We start from the raw sequence: 25,000 nt of genomic DNA, 5'->3' as shown, positions 1-25,000 counted from the left end.
TGTGGAGTTTGAAGTGAAAAGAGCTTTGGAGTGGCTGGGTGGTGATCGGAATGAGGGGAGGCGACATGCTGCAGTGAGTACATAATATGCTTATTATTATGTAGTATATGCACAGTAGGATGTCCATGTGTTTTATGGATTCATGCACCCACTTTTTAAAAAGGTCACTGAATTTAACAAAGTAATGTATCATAAATTTTATGGGACTTACAGCTTTTGGGAATATCAATTGCTGGTTATTGTTAACGTACATGAACTGCCGGATTACATGTTGGTCCATATGATAATTACCTGTACCTGCATGTAGCACTTGCCTGGGCAAGAAAAACCTTACATTTGTTTTTGTAACCCGTCAAGAAACAACTTTAGTTGAATGTGCAGCTACATGTATAGTTGGTGAAATTAGCTGAATCGGCTTGACCCACATATAGCCAGTGAGTGTTACCAACTACTTGCCCATATTAAAGATCCTGTGTGTTAAATACTGTACATTATTCTGTAAATTTAATTTAATTGGGCCGATTAACATTCATCCACGATTAAAAGCTACCCGAAATTTTCATCTCACTCTTTAAAAATGGTTTTAAAAGCTAATGTTTTAAAGAAAAGTCTAAAACTGAGGGACAAAAATCTTTTGAAGGACCTCTGTGCATTAGTAATTAAACTCAAATTAAAGTTCATGTTAACCCAGGATTAGCTTAATCAGGCTTTGAACAATTCGACCCTGTTTGTTTTTTCGTACAATGACCAAGACATTTTGAAAGCAAGCATCATATTGACTAAGCCAAGTCAAGAACTTGAAAGAAAATTTCTGGACTACATGTACTTCACAAATGCAATGGTGATCCTCTAAAGCAGAGTATAATCCAAAAGAAGCTCGCAAACAGTTTTTACAAAACTAACCTTTATTCCAGTGGGAATTTCTGATCCCAAAATATTATGGCATGTCAGTCGCTTGACTGAGATTTGTGTTCAGTCACCTGCCATAACTGGATTTCTTTCGACAACATATTATTTTGGGTAAATATTTCCTTCCCGTTTGCATCATATCAAAGTTCTAGCTTTCTTAACCTCCAGGGTTGAGGTCAACATTGCATCAGTCTTTGTTGGGTTCTTTTATTGGACAGTTTTACTTTCTGCAAAATTTTCCATTTGTTTGTCCGCTAATCACCAAAACAGTTTGCAAAACTTTGTTGACCAGTTCCTGGACTCTAGACTCTGATCTCATGCACCAATCACACCACTCAGTGATGCCATTCATGTGTCTGTAATCTAATCGCAGACTGACGACAAGACTAAACAAAATAATGCTTTACGTGTGTAAATTCTTTTCTTCTGGGAAAAATGTTTTAAATTTGGAGCTTGTGCTGTTTTTACACTTCTTTTCGCTGATGAAGCTTCTGTGATAGAAGCGAAAGCTCTGAATTTAAAACCTTTTTCTCCGAAGAAAAGAATTTACACACATTAATTTTCATTCTATAGATAAGAATGAATTTTGCTGTTATAAATAAATGCTTTTATTACACTGTTCATTAGATGTTAAATTGTACTCATCACTTTTACCCTCTGGTTTTATTCTGCTCTAATTGCAGGTTTTGGTGTTGAAGGAGCTAGCCTTGAATGCTCCAACATTCTTCTTCCAACAAGTTCAACCTTTCTTTGAAAACATTCCCAATGCTGTACGCGATCCAAAAGTAAGCAATAGTCTTTCAAGGACAGTGCCTAAAATTTGTTACTGTGCATAAATTATGTTCTGCGCATCTTGAGATACTCAGATTTCCTATACATGTAGGTGGTGCCTACTATTGGGTGGTTTAAAACTGTGCGGAGAAAGCAGAACTTAGCAAGTGCTTTAGATATTGTACATATAGTGTGGTCATAGGAAAGTGGTCAGAGATCAGGCTTTTGGAGGAGCCTCTAACTAACCTCTGGCTGGGTGAGAGCATTTCCTGAATAGGACTGTTTTTGGTGCCATTGATTGACAAATCATTAACTTAAGCAAAACTCATTGTCAGAATCCAGAGTCACTTGAACACACAGGCTACAGTACTCTCACTTGGATGTATTATGATTACAGTAGACAGACTACACTGATTTCTTGGTCATCTTTATTATAAATAAATAATTTGCAATTGCTGGCTATTTATGGCAGCACTGATAGCACTAACCTCTTGTAAATGGATGTTTGATATCTTCAGCAAGCTATCCGTGAGGGTGCAGTGGAAGCATTGCAAGCCTGCCTTGTTATACTCGCCCAGAGAGAAACAAAGGAAATGCAGAAACGACCAATTTGGTATAATGTAAGTTCATTTACAGATGAGGACTTCCTACAAAGTAATTAAATGCAAATTAGTTTATTAGCAACTTGGAGCTCGTGCATTTTTCATTAGAATAAGTTTACTTTGTACGTCAAGGACTTTTTTTTACAACCCAAGTACAGATTATAATACTAACAGTAAATTACAGTGATCAAATGTCTGATTTCAGTACTAGGCAAGTCAAAAGTGAAATAAGTAAAAAAAAAAATCAATAAGTAAATAAATAATAAAAAATATAAAAAATAGTTCTTGTAATTATAAGTACAATGTATTCAAACCATCCTGAAGAAGAAAGACTGCAGTGTCAGAGTTTTGTTGTAACAAAGGAAATGCAACGACAACATTTGACAATTTGTTTTAATTAAGACTAATTAGTGTTCATTTACAACCCAAGTGCAGAAGATGTACTGTATATATCTAGTGATGTCTGATGTTAAAAGTGAAGAAAAAATATCTAATTATTGTAATTATGAGTACATTGTATTCAAACCGTCCTAAAGAAGAGAGACTGCAGTGTCAGAGTTTTATTTTAAGAAAAAGGAACATGTACAAATGCTGCATTGCCCAAAGCTTGGTCGACAGTTGCTCTCAAACCTGTTGGAGCTGAAACATGCATGCAGGGACGTATTCCTTCATTTTTGTTCTCTACATGTAGTTGTTCAAAAGGGAACTCAGACAAATTGTCACTGTGTGGCCATGAAAATAATAGTAATAATAATAATAATAATAATAATAATAATAGTTAAAAAAAAATTCTACTAGTCAAATGAAAAATATTGAAAATTTTATTAAACTCTTCTCGTTGAAAAGTTAAATACAAATTAATACTCTGCTAAAATAACAAATAATAACAAATAATAATAATAATAATAATAATAATAATAATAATAATAATAATAATGATTTTTTGAAACGTAAGCAAGCGAAAATTAAAGTTAATCGCCGACGTTTCGGCGTCATCGTGACACCATTCCACTTTGCCTTGAGAATGGTGTCACGATGACGCCGAAACGTCGGCTATTAACTTTAATTTTCGCTTGCTTATGTTTCAAGAAATAATAATAATAATAATAATAATAATGATATTTAGCAAAAAAACTGTTATTCATGAAATATTTTTTTTATTTCATGACCACACACCACCAAGTTACATGTACTAAGAGATTCCTGGTGAGCAAAGTCATTTGCTAGGTTTACATGCTATTAAACATAAAATTGTTATTCTTACTACATGTATGTAAACCCAGTTAATGGCTTAGCTTGAGCGCCATGCGTCTCCTAACTGTACATATACATGTGGCTCAGTGGTTAAGAGCATTTGATGATTGTATGGAATTTCACTAGTCTGATAAAAAAAAGCTTAACATGACACATTTGAATACCAAATTTTTTTTGTTTTTGATTTAATTTTGAATTTTTACTTTAATTATTTATTCTTGGTCAATTTCTTTTTTAATTGTCCGTAGCAAATTTATGAAGAGGTGAAGAGAGGTTTTGAGGACACAAACACTAAAGAGAAAGGGGTTGTTCTTACAAAGGATGACAAAGCACATGGATCTCTGCTTATAATGAATGAACTGATCAGAAGTGCAAGCATCGAAGGAGAGGTTAGCGAACTGTGCTGTTATTTTGTAAATCATGGTAATTTTTAGGGCTGGTTCACGCTGGCGATTGAATTGGAAGTGCAGTTGGAATCAGAAGTTTAAGGAACCTTCTGTTTCAGTGTGAATCAAAAACTGGAGACGGAATCACAATCATAAGCTGGACGGAATAGGAATTGCAAGGATCAGAATGCTTCCTTTTTCTTGTGATTCCGCTTCTGATTCCATTGCTTGCAATCAAAACAGTGTGAACTGGTTGATCGGAATTGTAAGAGGAAGTAGAGGAACTGATCAACCAATCAGCTCATTCCCAATCCCTTTACGCGAGATTTAGAACAGATAACATGGAGACCTTCCACCATTTTGAATTTTGTATTGTGATTCTGATTCTGCTTCCGTCGCTTCCATCACTAGTGTAAACCAGGCCTTTTAAAAATAATATGTTTTGAAGTACTGACAATAGGTGGATGCCCCAGTGCATGTATGTGTACCTGCCAGAGTACTTGTATCAACATTCAAAATTTTCTCACTTACATGTGTACTTGGCGCTATATATTTTGTATCAATGTTACAATAACTGAACTTGGGAGAATTTGTTTAAATGTTACCATTTTTGTCATTATGATCTTTTCTTGTAGTCATATAATAATTGTATGGAGACAATTAGATACATGTATGGTGGTCTGTATTAGGGTTTGAATGGTGAAGGAATCTCTATCACTTATTTTTAAAAATGCCTTTTGAATGACGTTGCAGCGAGCCAAGCAGGAATTAGAAGAGATCTACTGCGATCAAACTCAGAGCCAAGTCAGCCTTGATGACCTTGGCATCACCTCCCCCAAGAGTAAGTTTGCTCTTCAAACTGGCTACCAACACCAGAGGTCACTGGCATTACTTGGAGGGGGAGGGATGGGGGAAACAATGTGCCATAGCAAAGTGTGCAAGGAATTCATGGATGACCACTTTGAAGAGGTGAGGAGATTTTTTACCAATGAATGTTCTAAATAACCATGCTTTCCAGTAACACCCTGAACATGGGATTCATTTCTCTCTTCAGTGGCCACTTAGTGGGGTTTGATAACTTCAGAGTGAAGAGTAATACATATATTACTAGTAGCCAAAGATTAGGGAGTGCATTTGATGTCACCAGGCTCTCTCTCCTTTGCCAAGTTGGTGACGATGTCATCTGCCCCTGCAAAATCTGCGGGTGCCAGATACATGTACACATCCCAAGATCCATTCATTCACAGCAATCAACGTTGTCCCATATGTACAAACTCGCCTCCAATCTGTATTAGGAATGTGTTCTTTTTACATCAGATGCAATAAAGACAATGCTTTTGGGTGTTAATTTATGTTACGGTACATATAATGCAGGACTCCCATTTATTTAGTGTCATGTTTAATTGAACTACGCAGCACCTGTGACAAACTTGTTGCATTGCAAGTAAAAATAATGAACCCATGTAGGCTCTTTTGTAATGTCAATGTCCCACTATAGCATTCAACCATAACTTGTGAAGGTGTTTCTTATACCCTGATGGCAGCCAGGGCTACATGGGGACTTAATTGGCCTTAACCTCCCTTACAACATACTGCAATCAATACCAATAATCATATATTGTGTGGTTCCAGAAAATATCCATACCCCCACCACGGAGGGAATTGGAAATTCCAGAGGGGTGGGGGGGTCAATGGCCCAGAAAATTCCAGAGGGGAGGAGGGGTGAATGGTGGGATAAGTTTCCAGAGGGTCAACTTCACATTCGTGTCAGACATAATTGTTGAAAATTGTAACTTACCAACTTAGCAACTTCGTAGATCTTTCTTGAAGACGCAACTTTGCTTAACAGTTTCAAAGAAACCCTTGCAACATTAAAAACATGTTTCCTTTCTCCGATAAGCCTTTGTAAGCGAAGTAGTCCAAGTGAGACAAGAAATCGTGGGAATTATTATATTCACGAATTACGGCATTATCTTGTTCGGTATATAGGAACACTTTTTCGGCCGTTTTCTAGTTCTGTGAAATTAATTATCCACTATTTACCGATCGAAACTCGGCCGTTATCCCAAATGAGTTAACGGCCGAATTTCGTTCGGTTATAACAACGAAATTCGGCCGTTAAGTCATTTGGGATAACGGCCGAATTTGGATCGGTAAATTATACCTAACGAAATTCGGCCGTTAAGTCATTTGGGATAACGGCCGGGTTTGTCTCGGTATATAGTATTAATTAAAATGTGTTATCATTCTTTGTACTGATCGAGACTCGGCCGTTAACTCATTTGGGATAACGGCCGAATCCGTATCGGTATATAACAACCGAACAAGTTAACGGCCGAAAAATGCTCGCTATATACCGAACAAGGTTGAGGCTTATTTCGTTATTATCAAAACACTCAAACGCGAGACTCAGTTGTTATAAAACTGTTGTTTGTGAAACTTTCTTGCGTAGAAAAATGTTGTTCACTGGCTACAATTGAATTTGTACCAATGTTTTTAAGGGAAACTTTTGTATGGCTATAAAGTGAAAGCCCCAATTTTACATAAAACATTGAAATATTTGTTTGTTATTTTTGTATAAAGTTAACGGCAAAGGTCAATTCCCGGGGTCAATTGATCAGTTTGTCAAAACTGACCCGTGTTAAAACCTATTTTGTCCAAAGTATTTCAATTCAAAGTCCAAAACCATTAACTTAATTTCTATGTCAAAATTCATCAAAATAGAGCCAATTCAACATTCTTTTAATGCGTTATTGATCTCATACAAAATTTGCATAAGAACGTGAACATGCTAATTTCGTTTTGCGGCTCCATTTCGTCTGCGGTTTCAAGTTACGATCTGAAAGGTCAATTTGTCTCCCTGCTCTGCTAATGCTTATTTTGTCCAAGGTATTCCAATTCAATAAGAAAACTATTGACTAAAATAACTAGACTGAATGATTACCATGAGAAATATTGATTAAGCAGAACTAAAGCGATAATCCTTTTCAGTTTTGATCTCCTACAAATTTGCATAGGAACGTAAACATGACATATGCAAATTGAATAAAAACACATTTTTGCATTGCCGGACTTATTCCAACAATTTAGATTTAAAATCTTCAGCGAAGCTAATGGTAAAGTTTGATGTCAATGACCACAGGTAAATATAAAACACAACAATTATTTCAGTATCAAGAGCTTTTTGGCAAACTCTACCGGTGAAATTGAACAGCGCGCGCGCTCTTCGATAACGCATATTTTCTCCTCGTGTAGGCAGTTCTTGATATTTCTAAAATGTTTACATTAAACTGATTTTTGAGGCCTTCTTTTGAAATAAAACTTTTCCAGAGGGGGGTGGGGGTGTACCCTGTATTTGAGGAATTTCCGAAGGGGTGGGGGGGTTAAAAAAATACCTCAAAAATGGAAAATCCTGGGGGGTGGGGGGGGGGGGGGTCCTGTGTGAAATTCCTTCCGTGGTGGGGGTATGGATATTTTCTGGAACTACACATTTATTATAAAATCATTCAACTAAATAATTTGCTTTCTGATTTTTTCTTCCCAATGCAGGTTTGCAATCTGGTTTTGCGCTACAGGAACACAAGGAACAGTTCAATACAGCAGATGCTGCTGACCATTCTGCCTCGACTTGCTGCATTCCAGCCTACAAGATTTGTTAAGAAGTGAGGCATGGCTAGCTAATGGCTTATCAAACAAATTAAATAATTCATTCATGAAAAAAAACAAAGGAAATCACATCCGTGAAGGAAGTTTGAGAATGCAATCTTAATTATCTTAAATTTTGGTGAACTTTAAATGCTTTGAATTTCTCCAAGAATTGTTTATTTTAATTAGTGTTTTGAGAAGCCATTAACATCAAACATGCGACAGATTAATTTTTCACATGTATGTAGTTTCATTTGATTTCCAAACACCTCCAAGTTGGTTTAAAAAACTTGGCTGAGCCTCATTTTTTTAAAACATTTTCTCAGTGTTTGGAAATTGGATGAAACACTCTTCTTTGTTTTTGATGTACATGTATTTATTTACTTTTATAAAGCTCTGCTGTGATTACCTCTAATTGCGGCACTGAAAAAAGGAGAGTTTTGTCATCTGTGATATGGACAGTTTATTTCATGTAACTTGCATCAGAGTTTTGTTGCAAGAAACTGTTTTGATGTTCTTTCCAATTTTCCTCTTGTAGGTATCTAAAGGACACCATGGAATATCTTTGTTCTGCTCTGAAAAGGGTGAGTTTAAATGATTGAAGCAATACAAAGGAAAGATTTTTATTTGTTGCTAATAACAGTAAATGTACGTTGGTTTCTCAAACTTCTGCTTATTCAGTTTAACTTATATCATTGGTTTATATCCAGCATTTTGTTATTAAGTTTCACAATAATGCACCAGTACCCATTAATACATGTTCATACCCCTTGGTAGAGTAACATAGTGAAGTAAAGTCATTCAGTTCAGCCTCAAATCCCTTTTAATCTACTGATTAATTACTCAAATGTCTGATGCAGTAACCATTCCGCCACTGTACCTCCCCATGATTTAAAACTCTTCAATACTGATGAACATTGTCATTTTGTTTTCAGGAAAGGGAGAGATCTTCTGCATTCAAGGCCACTGGCTTGATAGCCCTTGCTGTGCGACATGACATAGAGAGACATAGGGGTCCAGTGTTTGAACAAGTGAAAGCCTTATTTCCAATGAAGGATCTTGGACACAGGTACTGCCTGTTTACACACTAGGCTTGCTGTCAAATTTTGAGTGATACAGTACAGCTTTATGTCCAGCACTTTAATTGGTCTCTGGTAACTGGTGACTGGCAACAGGAGTTAACAGTAATATTGTAATTATCGTTCTTCACCCAAGCGGAGGTGGATGGTGGTAGATATCTACTCTGTGATGTACTGAGTCGTAAAGTGGCGACGTAAATACAGCTGTATTAACCAAGTGCTATTCATAACCAAAATTGAACAAAACAATGTGTGCATGAAATCCAGCATGTCACAGTGTTTTCCTTTCGTGGGATAGCTTGTTTAAAGTGCAATAACAGCCCTACAACAGGTACAATTGCACATGTTATGCTGGTTTGATCTAGATACACTGTTGACACATGTACATGTAGAAAGTCAACTGGTATAGACAGACAGACTGACTGATGGACAGACAAATAGATGCGAAAGATGAAAGAAATAATTTTATTTTGAATTCTTTTAGCTCAGCCTCATGGCTTGCAAACCTTTCTTTATTTAAAACCCAAATTTTGCTTATTCAATATTAATGTATCCTTACCTCATATTTCAGGCGTCAAAAGGCAGTTACAGTTGACCCAATGGTATTTGCATGTGTTGCTATGATGTCCCGGGCTATTGGTCCAAAGATCTCTAAAGAAGTGAAAGATTTGCTGGAACCAATGCTATCAGTTGGTTTAAGGTACAACATTATAATTAATATATGACGGTATTAAATTACTTAATAATAAAATTAATTAGCAGGCCTAAATTTGTGTGTTAAGTTGCTGTCAGGGCACATGGGGCCCACCAGGACTGACAGATTTTTACCTGGCGCCTGTAACATGACTCAAGTAGGGGTCAGTGTTTTGACTGTTAGCGAACAACTGGCAAGGTCTTTCGATGAAACTAGTTTTATAGTTGCATGTGCAAATTGTGTATTGAAGGTAAATGCAAATGAGGTTTTTCCTGATCAAAAGGATAATTATATTAAGGCTGAATTTCTTTTTATCTACTTGTTTTGCAGTCCAGCCCTCACCGCCTGCTTACATGATTTGGCCCGTCAAGTACCACAGCTCAAAAAGAATATTGAAGGTACATGTAATCACAGGATCTTTCAAAAAAAAAAAATATATATATATACAAAGCACCATCTAGTTGTACCAGCTTGATGTGAGCTGATATTGATGTCAAATTTATCAAAGTTTGATTCTGAAATTGCAGATGGCCTTTTGACAATGCTGTCCATGATCTTGATGCAAAAGCCTCCACGTCATCCAGGGGCACCAAGAAGTGCCACACCTACACTCACTCCATCAGGTAATGAATTATAACCTGTATTTTTGTACGATGTTGATACCCTGCTTGTACATACAGTTGTCGTAAGTAACCTACATGTACATGTACATGTAGTGTCGAACAGTCATTGAACTGGAACTCGTGTGGCCTTCTTTGTTAAAGTTTTCCTTATCCATGAATTTCCATCTTTTATTTGTAAGTCTGTCTGCCCAAGAAGATGACTTTAAAGTTTCTTGTTCCCTACATGTACATAAAGATTGCAAAATGCATTTTTATAACTTGCAGCTAAGTTTATAGAGATATGTAAGTTAATCATTTGTCTCACAATTGTGACACTTAGATGTGGAGGATTACATTAAAGTTGCTTGTAGTTGATGTAATACTTACATGTAGCTTTGTAGAATGTTTTGATTTTGTAACTTTAGTTTTGTTTATACTTGATTTTTTCACCAGCATCTTCTCATGCACTCTCTGATGCCCTGGATGTGACAAGCACTGTGCTAGCTTTGAGGACTTTGGGCACATTTGATTTTGAAGGTAAAGAATTACAATGTATAATAATAATAAACCCATTATACTGTATTTTAGAAGTATACGCATCCCATTTGATCAGTTTGTTCATATGGTGCAGTTGGTGTTAGTAGTGTCCTGAGGCTCATTTTGAGGGTGGTGTGGTGTCCTGGCACTTCTTCTGTTCCAAGTTGTTCCTTTTCTTTGTCATGTAAAAGCACTTTAGACTTACAAAATTCCACAGTCTGTGAAACATGAACCTAGTTTAATGGCCTAGCTCCCACGAGTCTTCTGTAGCTCAGTGGTATAGCATCCAAACTTAGTAATTGGAAAGTCAAAGGTTTGACTCCTGTTAGGAGAACTTGAATAGATAATTTCTTTTTTTCCCAAGTACATGTATGCCTGTACATGTGTCACTTCAAAGTTCTGAATTGCACATGTACATCATTCGCATGAGAAATATCATACAGGATGTAAAAAGTTATGCAAACATAATCCAATGTTTATTATTCGGCAATGCAGGTCACTTGCTGGCTCATGGAAACCTTGTTCGGCACTGTGCTGACACTTTCCTAGCAAGTGAACACAAGGACATTCGCATGGAAGCTGTAAGAACCTGCTCAAGACTGCTGTCTCCATCCCTTCATGTAAGTCAAATTCGAAACAACAAATCAGAAAATTTTCAAACTGTATTCAGCTTGTGACAATCATGGAATTACTGATGATGAATGGGTCAAACCCAACAGTGAGTGACGTGGAGACTTTAACCCCTAATTTCAAAGACCAAATTCTCCTATCTTGTGCCCATACTTTTCTTGTAAAAGTGCTGTGGAGAAGTTATTGAGATATCAAGAAAATTCACCTTGGGTGATCGTATCCTCAATTCTTATGACCTCAGGGGTTGAAAAGCATTATTTGATATTAATAATTTTTTACCAGGAGACATTTGATGCTGATCACTGTTAGGGCTTAAAGGGTTAAACGTTCATCTGTACTCACCATTTCTGGGTTTGTGGTGACTTCAGCCTTTATGCAGCTGTACAACAATCAACCTGCATCAACTCTGTAAGAAGAGTGAAAATATGAAATACATGATAATTGTCCAGTTGAAGTGCTACCTGTCTTCAAGCTGTGGTTAATTTTTCTTAGATCTAAAGTTCCTGTCAAACTGTATCTGTAATGTGATGCAGAGATACTGTAATTAATTTTTAGGCAGTGTTTGCAACATACAGCATAGGGAATATTTGCAGTCTAAGTAGTGGACTGATTTCATAAGGTTGGAAAAATGCAAAGTGCATTTTGAATGCAGATTTATTAGGACGTATTGATCCATTTCTGAAGTGACGTGGTCTTTATACATTATGTCCTAGTTACTATATTGGTTAAACAAGGCAGTTTCAGAAGGAATAACATGATCACTGTTTAATTAGTTGACCACATGGTCAATCAGTGTAGTAGGTTAGGGAATAAGGCTAAACAACTGTGGTGATAATCAATGACTAATTAATATTTAATTTAACATTGTTTCCTTCCTCAATTTTTTCTTACATAGCCAATGGTAGTACCCAATGCAGCTCTCCATCATGCCTCTATCAGTGCAAGCTCAACACAAGTGGTATCAGAAGTGCTGTCCAAGATGCTCATGGTTGGAATCACTGACCCTGGTATGTGGATGAGAATAAATTGATACAGTGTACATACAGTAATTAGCAGAAAGTACACAATACTCACAAATTCTACCCAAACACAAATCAATGGCAGTTTTCTGTGGTCTATACTCTTATAGTTTTATCAAATGATGTCATTTAATGTTCAAAAATCAAGTGGAACCACAATCTTTAGGCACGCACTTTCACTGCCAAGTTTTGAACATTTTATGGCATCAGAGTTAAGGCTGCAGAAAGTTGCACTTAATTTTTTTTACAGTAATATGGAAAAATTTTCCCTCGAGAAAGTGCATGTCACATCTGACATCAATTTCTATTGTCTGAGCTCTTATAGGCAATACATGTACATGTACAGTAGCTATGAGGCAATAAACATGCAAGAATTTTAACAGTTATTGTAAAATTTATTCTTACAGACTCAGACATTCGTTATTGTGTGTTATCTTCTCTGGACGAGAGGTTTGATGCTCACTTGGCACAAGCAGAAAATCTGTCTGCTTTGTTTGTGGCTCTTAATGATGAGGTGAGGTTTTAAAAGCAATCCTAAATAAAGTTACAGCTTGTAACTTTAAATTGGGGATGGTGTGTACAAAATCTGATTCACTAACAAATTGACCGCAGTTTGCTATGGGCTATACTCTCATAGAACATAGAATGATGTCACAAAAAAATTAATGTTCAAACTCAAGTGGTGGCAATTGATTTCACTCCCCATATACTGGTACTCCTTCCTATTAATTTTATTAAGATCTAGTTAGAACACTAAGATTGTCACTAGAAAATGTTACTAACAGGGTGCAAAGAAAGTCAGTTTTGCAGCTTGCCATTCGGGCAACCTGTACAGTAGCTAGCATGTACAAGCCCAAAAGTCATTTCAACCAGCCCCAGAAACGTTTTGATGCACAGGATTGATTACACAGTTCTTCTGTCATTTGAATTCCTCAAAAACTTCACTTGCCCCTCGGGCAAGTTAAGAACAAAATTCACTGGCCCAATAGCAAAATCCACTAGCCGCTGGCTATCGCACACTACTTTCTTTGCACGCTGACTTAATAATTATACATTAAATTTCAATATATTGTGATTCTCCAATTAATTTTTCAGGAGTTTGAGATTCGGGAGCTGGCCATCTGCACAATCGGCAGGCTGAGCAGCTTGAATCCGGCCTACATCATGCCATCATTACGAAAAACTCTTATCCAGGTACCTACTGGTTAAATCCTGTCGTGTGTAACTAAATTACTGTCAGTTATCTAAACCATCTTCCTAAGTAAGTACGTGACTTTATTTCTGTCAGACAAAAGACTAGCCGAAGGAAAGGATCCTTCAATTAACAGGGGACACATAAAAGAATTTAATAATGTAACAAAAGGTAATCTGTAAAACTGTTTACATGATGACTTGTAACTATCACAGTCATAATGAGGTCAGTTTTGAAAGATACATACATGCTAAATGACACAAGTTAAGAAAACAGCATATAATATTATAAAGATACTGATCAATCAATTTAAAGTGAGAAAGGCAGCAATTGCACATTAAGCATCCTGCGAAAATGTCATTAGGGGCATCATGTTTTCTGATTAGCCAGAATCTCACAAATAGCTGTGTTTGTATGCTATGTGGATTCTTGCTTGCGTGCTTGCTTGCATACTTGCCAGGTAATTTCTTCACTGTTGTCTAGGTTACATGCACATTTGTTAATGTGCATTTTTTCTGGTTATTTTTAAAGTCCATTGCTGGAGAGTAAAATCATTATTTTTGTCCCAGGTGTATGATCCTGTTAAGTATTGATTTTGCTATTGTTGTTTTTTAGATCCTGACTGAACTTGAGTACAGTGGAGTTGGCCGTAACAAGGAACAGAGTGCTCGCATGCTGGGACATTTGGTATCCAATGCACCTAGGCTGATTAGGCCTTACATGGAGCCAATCCTCAAGGTCAGTAGCACCACTCAGTACAATGGAGTTGTTTACTATACATACTTGTATCTGGAAGTGACAGCTTATCTTGAAAAATCTGAAATGATGATGATTACAATGATGAGGGTAGTGAGAATGAGGATAAGAATGTGAACGGGAAATGAATGAGATTGGCAATGGAAATGGGAAAAGGAATGGGAATTGGACTGAGAATGTGAATGTGAATAAAAATGGGAATGTAAATGAATGAGATTGGAATAGCGATGAGAATATGACTGGGAATAGGAATGGAAATAGGAATATCAATGGGAATTGGACTGAGAATGTGAATGTGAGTAAAAATAATGGAAAATAAAATGAAAAATGGAAGTGACAGCTTATCTTGAAAAATCTGAAATTATGATGATTATGATGATGATGACAGTGAGAATGAGAATAAGAATGTGAATGGGTAATGAATGGGAATAGGAATGGAAATGGGAATATAAATGGGAATTGGACTGAGAATGTGAATGGGGAATTGGAATAGGAATGTCAATGGATGAGATTGGAATAGAAATGGGAACAGGAATGGAAAGAATAAAATAGAAATATGAGTGGGAATAGAAATGGAAATGGAAATTGGAAATGGGGTGGGAATTGGACTGAGAATGTGATTGGGAATAGGAATGGGAGTGTAAACGGGATGAGAATGGAAATTGGAATGAGAAATGGGATATGAAAATTTATACATACTAGACTGAGAATGTGAATGGAAAAAGGAGTTTGAAGGAGAATGGGAATTGGGAAAAGGAATGGGAATTGAAATGAGAATGTGAATGGGGAAAGGAATGGAAATGAGATGGGAATAGGAGTGACAAAAGGAAAAGGAATGGGAGTGAGAATGATATGAAGTGAAGATAAATGAAAATTATGCACTTTGGCTTGGCTGGCACAGAAGTCGCCTAGCTTGATTCCATTTGCTTCCAAAAGCGTAAAACACTATTCTAAAACTTATTAATAATTTACCAAGAAAAGAACGAAGAATTGAAGGTATAATAAATATCTGAAAAATCGATGTATGTTACAGGTTTGTCCCTGATTTACCTACTTGTAAACGTTCCCTTCAAGCTACTCAGACACCTAGACTAAAATGATTTGTATTGTCAAGATAATTGATAGATAAAAACATTTACCAGTAGATACATGTACTTTTGAATCCCACTTAGTATACATGTAATTAGATAGAAATAATTATTCAAATTCATGCTGTATATTTATTGATATGTGCAAGTTCCATCTTTGGCTCAAGCATTTTTAAATTGGATATATACACATGACTCATTCAATCGTGTATAATAATATTATGGCATTCAAGAGTCAATAAATTATTCCTTTCTGTTCTCTTACTTAACCCCAACAGTAAATGAATACTTTACTTGTGCAATATTTGAGATACACGAGTTTAAATTTGCATTAATTTTATAACAGGCACTGATTCCAAAGTTAAGAGACCAGGATCCCAATGTGGTTATCAGTGTGTTGGCTGCCATTGGAGAACATGCCCAGGTAAGTACAAGTAGAGATTGTATCTTGACAAGACATAGTTGTAAAACTAATTGCAGATTGTTTGTCAATTTGGAAATATGTTGCTATGTATTATCTTTCAAACCATTTATAATTTAAATGTTAGCTGTTACTGGGTTAATGGTTCAGTTTTACATCTACAGTGCAACCTCAATTTAACAAACCTCTATAATTGGTATACACTGTAGCAGATGATATTCTCCAGCCCGGCCTTTTTAAATGTCTGCAAAAGAATTACAATGCACTAAAAGGTCTTGATAGCTAGCAGGAAGCAGCTTAAATTCTTTGAAGAAAAACGTCACACTTTTCAATCTTGAAGGCATGTTGGCATGTTTTGGCTGTGCAGCTGTTACAACAGTGATCAATGCACTACCAGTAACATTTTACTCTGACAAGAGGGTGCTAAATAGAGGGTAGCCACTTAATTTTAAATCCTAAAAGGTTGCTTAGTAGAGGTTTCAATGTATTATACTGTTGTGTCATCCCAGGTCAGTGGTACAGAGATGAGCAAATGGCTAAATGAGCTTTGTCCCATTATTCTGGACATGCTTCAAGATGCGTCACTTATTGCCAAGAGAGAGGTAAGCAATGGCTGCTGAGATTTAGGCCTGGTTCTTGTATGTCTTGAAAGTCTTGAGGAGATAATCAGGGCCCAGTTGTTCGAAAGGCAATTAACGCTAATCCCCGATTAAAAGTTAACTGAGGTTTGTATCTTACTCGTTAAAAATGTTTTTAAAAGCAGATTTTTAACTAAAGGTAAGGAAAAGTTTAAGTCAAAACTGAAGGGCAAAAATCTTTTGGAAAAATACTTATTGATTACATGTAGTAATAAAACTTGGATCAAAATTCTCGTTATCCAGGATTAGCTAAATTGGGCTTTGAACAACTGGACCCAGAGGGTTTACTTTTCCCAACTGTCCCAGATTTTGCCAAGCTATGAATAAGAGACTTCAATGGTCAGGGAAGAAGCAGAAAAGTTGACAGCATTTCTGCAATACAGCACATGTCATATAGCCCCCCTCGCAGATGCTCTTTTGGCTCATCATACAATCTTTCCTCATTGCGTGAAGAACCAAAAGAGCATCTGAAAGGGGGGCTACATGTCATATTTCTGCAATGGTAGGTGGTAGTTATTGGCATGTTGGTAAGATCTATGATGTTTGGAAAACAGTAAACTCCCCTATCACCTTGAATTTTGCAGGCCTTACCATAGGAACGTACTGTACATGTAGGCTATGCCTTAAATGCTCCAGCATAGTACTCCAGTTATTATTATTATTATTATTATTATTATTATTATTATTATTACAAATTTATCAATTTTCCTTCCCTAATTTGGTGGTTTGTCTGTATAACCAACAGATTGCTCTGTGGACTCTTGGTCAGCTTGTTGAAAGCACAGGGTAAGACCTGCAATCATTAATTTTACCTTTTAAGTTAGTATTTTCCCACTCTCTTTTGATCATAAAGAAATGATGTGCATGTATAATAACTATTTGACCAAACTGAACAATAATTGTTGTACATTTAAAAGATTATCGGGCCAGCAGTCTAACTGGACATTTTGTTTTTGTGCACAGATATGTTGTAGAACCATACAGGAAATACCCAAACCTTTTAGAAGTCCTATTGAATTTTCTGAAGACAGAACAAGCACCAGGAATAAGAAGAGAGGTAATGTAAATTATTTCTGTACTTACACCTCATTTTGCCATGTGCTGAACAATTGATAAAGCTGTCAAAAACTACTGTACATTTACGTGTATCCATTTCTTGAGCCACCTGGGTCGTTCTCTATAGGGTATCAGTGATTACCCATGGATTGATCATAATTTTTTGGACTGTTACATGTATTCCAAGAATGTTCAGCGTCCTGTTATGATTAACTGCATGTTGCTGCCCACTTTTTATGATGACCAGAATTGGTTGCACCTTGGAGTCTTTGTAACTGATCTGTATGATGTACATAGTGCACAAAAATTTAATCCAACCTATGGTACTTAGAAGTAGCATTTACAACTCCCATGACTACATACCTGTACCATCTTACCATCTAAAGCTTCTCTTTTATACCACCATGTTACATAATTTTGATAGGCAAGTGTTTGTCTTCCTTTTGCACTGTTTAGGCCATTAGAGTGCTTGGACTGCTTGGGGCGTTGGATCCTTACAGGCACAAACTGAATCAGACAGGAGGCATGCTTGTGGATGGTGACTCAGCTGCCATAAGCAAAGACATGACTGACAGTGAAGCAGGTGAATCTTTTGTCACTTGAATTTCTTACTAGCTGAAGCAAAAATTGTTTTTGCTCATCTAGCTACACCTAGCGGAGTGAAGACAAAATGGTAGGGTAAGGCATTTTCATGTCACAACATTTTCATACTATGTTTTCGTATCAAATCTGCACAAGTCTGCATAAATTCAGCCTTAAATAATGGACAAAAATGATGGTAAAACCCAAGGGATGTCTAGAATACTGAAAATTTGTGAGCTCCTGTCAAAACCATAACAGTGGTCAATTATAAACTGATTCATTCCTTAACCCCATTCTGTATCAGATTACACATGCATACAACTGTGTGTTACAAGGACATACATGTATTCAGTATGACCTGAACATTCACAGTGGCTGTACTGTAGCCTACACACTCGGCAAAATTTTCAAAAATAATGCAAATAATCAAACTTTTGGAGAACCCAAAAGGACTGGTAAAGGGTGGGACAATTTGTGGGCCATACACAATGGTGAAACCGACTTTGTTTTCCTTGTGCAAGCTGCTATATAATTTTATATTGAATGTACATCAAAGTTGCTTTCTCTTCTGAAAACCATGTGAAGCGTTTTGAACTTTTTTTCCGGAAACATGGTAGATTAAGTGCCCTTGACAGTCTTTCTTTTTAAATTGATAAATGATGGTCTGCATATTGGTTGTGGAACTGTGAAAATGGACTGTCAGTTTTATGTTTTTTTCCTTTGTTAATTCACAGCTGACACCAACACAAGTGAGATGCTAGTTACAATGGGCAGTGTTCAGTTGGAGGAGTTCTACCCTGCTGTAGCTGTCTCAGCTCTCATGCGCATTGTAAGGGATCCTTCCCTCTCCAGCCATCACACTATGGTCATCCAGGTATACACAAATATATGATATTCACCTGCTGGGATGTCTTGTATTGGGAAAAACTGTACTCAAGGTCTTGAGTATGTCCAGTGGCCGCAGCCTTGAGGTACAGTTTTTCCCAATATGTACCAACCTAGGCCAGTAAATGACATTTTTATTTCTTCCTCAAGAAAACAAGGCCCAGGTCTTGGAACAAATCATGCAAAAAATCCGCCCGGGTTTGTAGGCAAGATCGAAAAATTCCGCCAGCTGCCTGAACCAATCAGATTGCATGATTTACAGAATTCTGCTCTCTTACACACTGACAAAAAATAATTTGTTGTTGTATTTTCTCACCTGCCTTGCAGATGCATGTACATCAGATATACTTTGTTTGCTTGTGCAAAGCTATAGATACTGCAAAACAGTCCATGTTTTTGTACTGTTCCATGGCAATCAATGTAGCGTTGGAGTGGTGAATCTGGAGGAAGCCAGGGAATGGAAAGTAGGACTGGTGTTCAAGCATCCGTGCATTTGTTTTTTTGGGGCTTGTTTCTGCGAATTTCAAGCAGAAATAACTAGGTGGTTTAGCGGTCTGACATTAGGCTACTGCATGACTTAGAGAATACACTGAACCCAAATCTTGAAGTTACTGTATCTTTATACAGGAAATTTTTGCAGCATCCAGTTTTCCTAGCACATCATAGATTTTGCCTGACTAAAAATTAGTTAAGCAGTGGAAGCTGAAAACTGCACTACACGCTGTTTCTAATGTTGAATTTATTTTCCTTTCTCCTTTCAACAGGCTGTAACTTTCATTTTCAAGAGTTTAGGGATGAAATGTGTGACCTATCTTTCTCAGGTACAAAATAGTCAGCTATGTTTTGTTCTATCCAATAAATTTTGGTTGGTAGTTTGCATGTCACACAATACAATGCGAAAAAAGGGCACTTTTCTTTCTAGTGCTATGAGCCTTTTCCTTTTCAAGGGACATAACTATGTTAAAGAGATAGGTTTTTTGGATAAAGTTGCAAGTTCTCACACTTAACTTAAATAAATATATTGATTATATATATGGAACAATCAGCCAAGAATCCTAACACCTGTTTTGTGACTGATCCTTTTGTCAGAATCAGCCAACTTCAGAGTTCAACACTTCTGAAATAAAGCCTTCCAGCTAAAAGAATCGAAACTGTTCAAGATTTTATGCACATTTTCCACCAAGCTCTTTAATTAATTGTGTACACTAAATATGTGTAATGTGCATCTTTTGTGTCTTTTAGATAATGCCGTCATTCCTGAATGTCATCAGAACTTGTGATTCTTCATTCAGAGAGGTACATGTAACTGTGTGCTTGAAAATACCCTTGGATTTGTAAATACAGCTGTATCCGGCTGCAAATTTGTTTTGACATAATTATTTTGAAAATCCTGATTAAGTTCATCTTTTCTTTACGCCAGGGTTTGGTAATTTTTTTTACAGCTGACGAGCCAAATCCAAGGTTTCATTTTTTTCTCTACTTGAGGACATGAATCTACACCACCGCTATGCTCTGGCCTAACTAAGTGCAAACCAACGATGAAAACCATAGTTCAAATAGAAGAAAGATCCTCGCAGTTAGTACGTAACTTAAGCAGTTGCGAAAAGAAAACCTGGAAAAAAATTCAGGCTTGGACGGGATTCAAACCCATGACCTCTGCGATGCTGGTGCAGTGCTCTACCCACTGAACTATCAAACCAACTGGGAGCTGTTCGTATTTTGAGTTCGTAATATACCCGTGAAGGATGAATAAATGAATATGAAACATATATTTTGAACTGCGGATCCACAGTTCAAAATATTTGTTTCATATATTTACATTCATTTAAAAACCACAGTGTTGTTCTTTGACTAACTTGGAGGCCATATACAAAAACTCAGGCACTTTCAAGCAAAACGAAAAATTGACTTAAAAAAGTCACTTATGCCGCTCTTGCTGAAAACCCTTCAAATTTACGTTTGTTTTTGTAGTTTGTACTTCAGCAGCTTGGAGTGTTGATATCCATTGTCAAACAACACATCAGAAATTACTTGGATGAAATTTTTGCCTTGATTAAGGTATGACTTCTGTCTCGTTACTGTAAGTTGTTATTGGCCTGAGGGTAAGATGTAGTTTTGTGTGCACATGTGCCTCAATGCACCGGGGCTGGAGTTTATATGTTAGTAGAAAAAGAGGAAGGAAGGAAGGGAGGAAGGGAGGGGGAGGAGAGGACGGAACGAGGGAGGAGGGAAAGGAGGAAAGAGGGAGGGAGGGGGACGGGAAGGAAGCAAGGAAGAAGAGAGGGAGGGAAGGAAGGGAGGGAGATAAAGAGGATCCACTTCATTTTCAAAAGTGCTAGCAAAGGTGTAAATTAGGCCCAAAACAAGGTTGGCAGATTTGAAGAGAATTTGGCGAAATTCTGTCAAATTCAGCAAACTGCCAAATTTATGCAAATTAGCTTGACACATAAAAGGCTGCCAAGTCATGGCATTCCGTGAAAACATTTCGTCAAAACCCTGGAGAATCCAGCAAAGGATACTAGCAGTTGCCACAGCCTGCAAGACCTGTGTCGCATAAAAAGCCAGTAAAACGACTGAGTGTAACTTGACACACGAATTTTTCTTCTTGCCATTGATATCAGGCTGATTTGGGGAAGATCTTGTTATTTTGAAAACTCCCACGGGAGGTTTTTTTCGTTTGTTTGTTTGCTTGCCAACTACTTATTACACAATGCATTTTGTAGGAATACTGGATTCTGAACAGTCCAATGCAGACCACAATTATCTTGTTAGTGGAACAGATTGTAACTGCCCTTGGAGGAGAATTTAAGGTATTCTGACTGCAATACATGTCTATTCTCCGCAGTTGTGGTACTAGTATTTCTAAGAACAGCTCAATTTGCCTTGTGCCAAATAACAATGTCATTTTCACCCTCCCAGTATAATTCTAGTATTTCCCGGAGCAAAAGATGAACAGATCACAGTTTGTCAGTTCAGAAACCTATTTCAGACTTTTGCCATTTTCCTGGGAGGAATTCTGAGGATTTTGAATGAGACGTTATAAAGTGTAGTGGATAACTCTCACAGAAATAACTGTTCTTTTATTACTGTGATTAATGCATTTATTTGATTCAAGGTAGGATCTGAACTAGTACCATACTTTTGGCGTACAGAAAATAAATAAATCAAGATCGAGGATGGGTTATCATTGTTTTAAAACCAAGTTTTGGTTTAGTACAACGAGAAATAGGTTTTTTTTACAACAATTATTTCGGCTTTATTACAGACTCAATCTATAGTCATGTAATAAGTTTAACAAATGGGCAGCTTATATATCAGCGCTAATTAGGCAGTCTTGTTTTATTTATTTTCTATTCCAAATGGTAAGGTGGCTCTAGATTTTATCTTACAGGTGTACATGTTTTTAAAAAAATCAGTAGCACATTACTTGGCATATTAACAGCCCATTCAGTTGTTGATGTCTGCTGGATTAATTAAATTATTTTGCTGTTTTTCCTTCCTTTAGATCTACCTTCCTCAAATCATTCCTCAGATACTCAAAGTGTTTATGCATGACAACAGTTCGCAAAGAAGCGTTACCACAAAGGTATATGAGATGCCACTTTCGATCAGTACTCCTTTTCTAACTGTTTTTAATGCATATTGCATGGTTATATATATATTTTTAATTTTTATTTCCTTGGCAAGTTTAAATGTTGGGATATGGCAACGAAGGGGATGGCTATTCCTGGAGTTATTGCGTTTGAGGTAGAAAGAAAGTACTCCTAACGCAGATTGGAGTCGAGATTGTATAGTACAACGTTGATTGAGAATGAATAGGCCATTTCCGAGTTGCTGTAAACCTCATTGTGAAAGTGAGGCTAAGTGCAAAGTTTTTATTATGAAAATTAGTTTTTATTCTTATGCAAACATAACTCATTTTAATATTAAAAGCTTTGCACGTAGCCTCGTTTCTATAACGAGGTTCACAGCAACTCGGAGATGGCCTATTGATCCTGGGACGCGTATCTGGCATCCCCCACAGATTTTGCAGGGGCAGATGACATCATCACCAACTTAGCAAAGGAAAGAGAGCCTGGGATCGAGATTATGGAACGCACTCCGTAATCTCTGATTATTACTAGTATTTATGGTTATGGTGTAGAGTTAGGGTAAAGCCAAAATCTCGAATTCAGGATTTTCCAAAATCTTGTAACTCTTTGTCATAACTCTACGTAAGTACAACTCTACTGCTAGTCGACCTCGCTAACAAAATGTTATCCCTATTTTGTTTCAGTTGTTAAATGCTCTTCAGATGTTTGGTTCCAGTCTCGATGACTATCTTCACCTCCTTGTTCCGCCTGTGGTCAAACTGTTTGACTCTCCTGATATACCACTCACTGTCAGAAGGTTAGTCTCCCCGTGGTCAAACTGTCTGACTCTCCTGATATACCACTCATCAGAAGGTATTTGATCGCATCCTCTCTCTTGTCCGACTTAAGGCGTATATGACATTTTTTTTAATTTGCTTGATGAAATGTTAATGTTCTCGTATGAAAATCGAAATAAAAATTTGTTACCAATTTTTCTTCCCCGCATTCGAGGCGTATTAAAGCGTCAAATTTCACTTCCGGTTTGGTGCAATACCGCGCAAGACGGGAGACTAGGGATAACAAGGCTGTGACGTCAATACAGGAACGCTAGTTTCGCGATTTCTCTATTCTTCAGTTGTTTTTCATGTGCAGATGAAGAAATCTATGTGGACGAAAATATGAAAGGGAGTGTTAAATACTCAGAATGAAGCAACTCGTCTGCGGCTTGTGATTCCACTCGATTTTTGAACAATTTATGACGCCATTTTATGGTCTGTAAGAGTATAGACCATAGAAAACTGCCGAATACGACCTGTGCTATACCGCAGAATATGCTGCGACTCTCTGTCTTTAGAATTTCGGCATAGGATAAAATGTCAATCTGCCATATTTTTTATTCCGTCTACAGGTGTGCCCTGGAGACCCTGGATCGTCTCGGTGAGTCGCTGGATCTGACCGACTTTGCGTCACGAATCATTCATCCAATAATCAGGACACTGGACTCTTGCCCTGAGCTCCGTACTACAGCTATAGATACTCTATGTTCTCTGGTGTTTCAACTGGGAAAGCAGTATTCTACTTTTATTCCTACGGTTAACAAGGTACAATCAGAATTGCTATCTCGATACTGAGTTGTTAGTATTACCTCACCGCATCTATCTTCGTCTCCTTTTAACTGTAGCTTTTGTACAATATATTATTTGTAAGCAACGTAACTCTTTTTCATTTTTATTTATTTATTTTATTGTATATGTGGTTTTAGTTTATGCCTGTGCCTTTTCTGTAACATGTTTTGGAAGTAATGTAACCATTCTATCGTGCTTCCTTGTAATTAGCTCGTATCATAAATTTTGCCTCTTGTCACTCTGTTCATATCAAATCCTAAGCGAGGGGGAGCCTGGACCTTGTAAGCCACTTTCTTCAAATTCAGGCTTCTCCATGCCATCATCAAACCTAGTTTGTATGTGTAGTGTGCAATATTAAGGACCTTAACCAGGCCTACGACGACGCCAGCGAGAACGTCAAAAAACAATAGTTTGCATTAGCAAAACACTGGCTCTGCAGTGTTTTATAAACTTTGGTACATTTCTTTGTCGTCCTGTGCGAAACAACAACGTGAAATAACCATATTGAAGGTTATATTCAGAAGGTGAACGCATGATGAGTAATTTTCCTTTCTCTTTCTGAACTTTAAAGCCGCCCCTTCGACGTTAGCTCCTAATTAGTTCGGCCACATTACACAAACTGAATGAGCGAATTTATTCAAAAAAGCGAATGTAACTTTGAGTCCCATGTGCACGCAGTGAAGGGTTTTATTTGTCATCCATGAGTTTTGGCCTTGAAAGGATCATGTCCATGACGGATTCAAGGGCTACGTCATAAAGATTGTAATTTGTTACACTTTGGGTTGAAATACTCTTGTTATGATCATGATAAACTGCTTTTTAGAAACAAAAAGCGTATTGTCAATAATTATAACTTGTTTTCTTGTTGTGCCTTACAGGTCATTGTAAAGCATCGGATTCAACACCAGCGCTACGACATCCTGATCACCAAGATCGTAAAGGTTGGTTTGAGTAGCTAAAAATTTAAAAATTAATTTACATTTATTGCGTTCGACGTGGTAAGAACGGTATCCAAATACAGATTGGAGTCGAGATTGTAGGGGACAACGGTGATTCA

At 37.0% G+C, this 25,000-nt stretch overlaps 1 protein-coding gene across 1 annotated transcript in view; it reads left to right on the top strand.

The window, feature by feature from the left end:
- Window positions 1-25,000, top strand: part of LOC146488743 (serine/threonine-protein kinase mTOR-like) — a 55,895-nt gene that overhangs the window by 1,052 nt on the left and 29,843 nt on the right. Inside the window, exons 2-32 of the mRNA XM_085113282.1 lie at window positions 1-73; window positions 1,593-1,694; window positions 2,199-2,300; window positions 3,785-3,925; window positions 4,676-4,891; window positions 7,472-7,584; window positions 8,106-8,151; window positions 8,503-8,636; window positions 9,218-9,346; window positions 9,671-9,738; window positions 9,868-9,963; window positions 10,396-10,479; window positions 10,975-11,099; window positions 12,005-12,116; window positions 12,536-12,642; window positions 13,224-13,322; window positions 13,936-14,058; window positions 15,511-15,588; window positions 16,095-16,187; window positions 16,969-17,009; window positions 17,187-17,280; window positions 17,736-17,862; window positions 18,596-18,735; window positions 19,511-19,567; window positions 19,989-20,042; window positions 20,718-20,804; window positions 21,470-21,556; window positions 22,252-22,332; window positions 23,023-23,135; window positions 23,727-23,919; window positions 24,822-24,884. The exon at window positions 1-73 is cut by the window's left edge and continues 160 nt beyond it. Of these exons, the coding sequence (XP_084969408.1) occupies window positions 1-73; window positions 1,593-1,694; window positions 2,199-2,300; window positions 3,785-3,925; window positions 4,676-4,891; window positions 7,472-7,584; window positions 8,106-8,151; window positions 8,503-8,636; window positions 9,218-9,346; window positions 9,671-9,738; window positions 9,868-9,963; window positions 10,396-10,479; window positions 10,975-11,099; window positions 12,005-12,116; window positions 12,536-12,642; window positions 13,224-13,322; window positions 13,936-14,058; window positions 15,511-15,588; window positions 16,095-16,187; window positions 16,969-17,009; window positions 17,187-17,280; window positions 17,736-17,862; window positions 18,596-18,735; window positions 19,511-19,567; window positions 19,989-20,042; window positions 20,718-20,804; window positions 21,470-21,556; window positions 22,252-22,332; window positions 23,023-23,135; window positions 23,727-23,919; window positions 24,822-24,884 (3,178 nt within the window). The remainder of the gene's footprint in view (window positions 74-1,592; window positions 1,695-2,198; window positions 2,301-3,784; window positions 3,926-4,675; window positions 4,892-7,471; window positions 7,585-8,105; window positions 8,152-8,502; window positions 8,637-9,217; window positions 9,347-9,670; window positions 9,739-9,867; window positions 9,964-10,395; window positions 10,480-10,974; window positions 11,100-12,004; window positions 12,117-12,535; window positions 12,643-13,223; window positions 13,323-13,935; window positions 14,059-15,510; window positions 15,589-16,094; window positions 16,188-16,968; window positions 17,010-17,186; window positions 17,281-17,735; window positions 17,863-18,595; window positions 18,736-19,510; window positions 19,568-19,988; window positions 20,043-20,717; window positions 20,805-21,469; window positions 21,557-22,251; window positions 22,333-23,022; window positions 23,136-23,726; window positions 23,920-24,821; window positions 24,885-25,000) is intronic.

Source organism: Pavona decussata, unplaced genomic scaffold, assembly GCF_977016875.1.
Source record: "Pavona decussata unplaced genomic scaffold, jaPavDecu1.1 SCAFFOLD_8, whole genome shotgun sequence".
NCBI lineage: Eukaryota > Metazoa > Cnidaria > Anthozoa > Scleractinia > Agariciidae > Pavona > Pavona decussata.
Note: the sequence above shows the minus strand (reverse complement) of the source record. Positions and strands in the feature narration are given on the sequence as shown.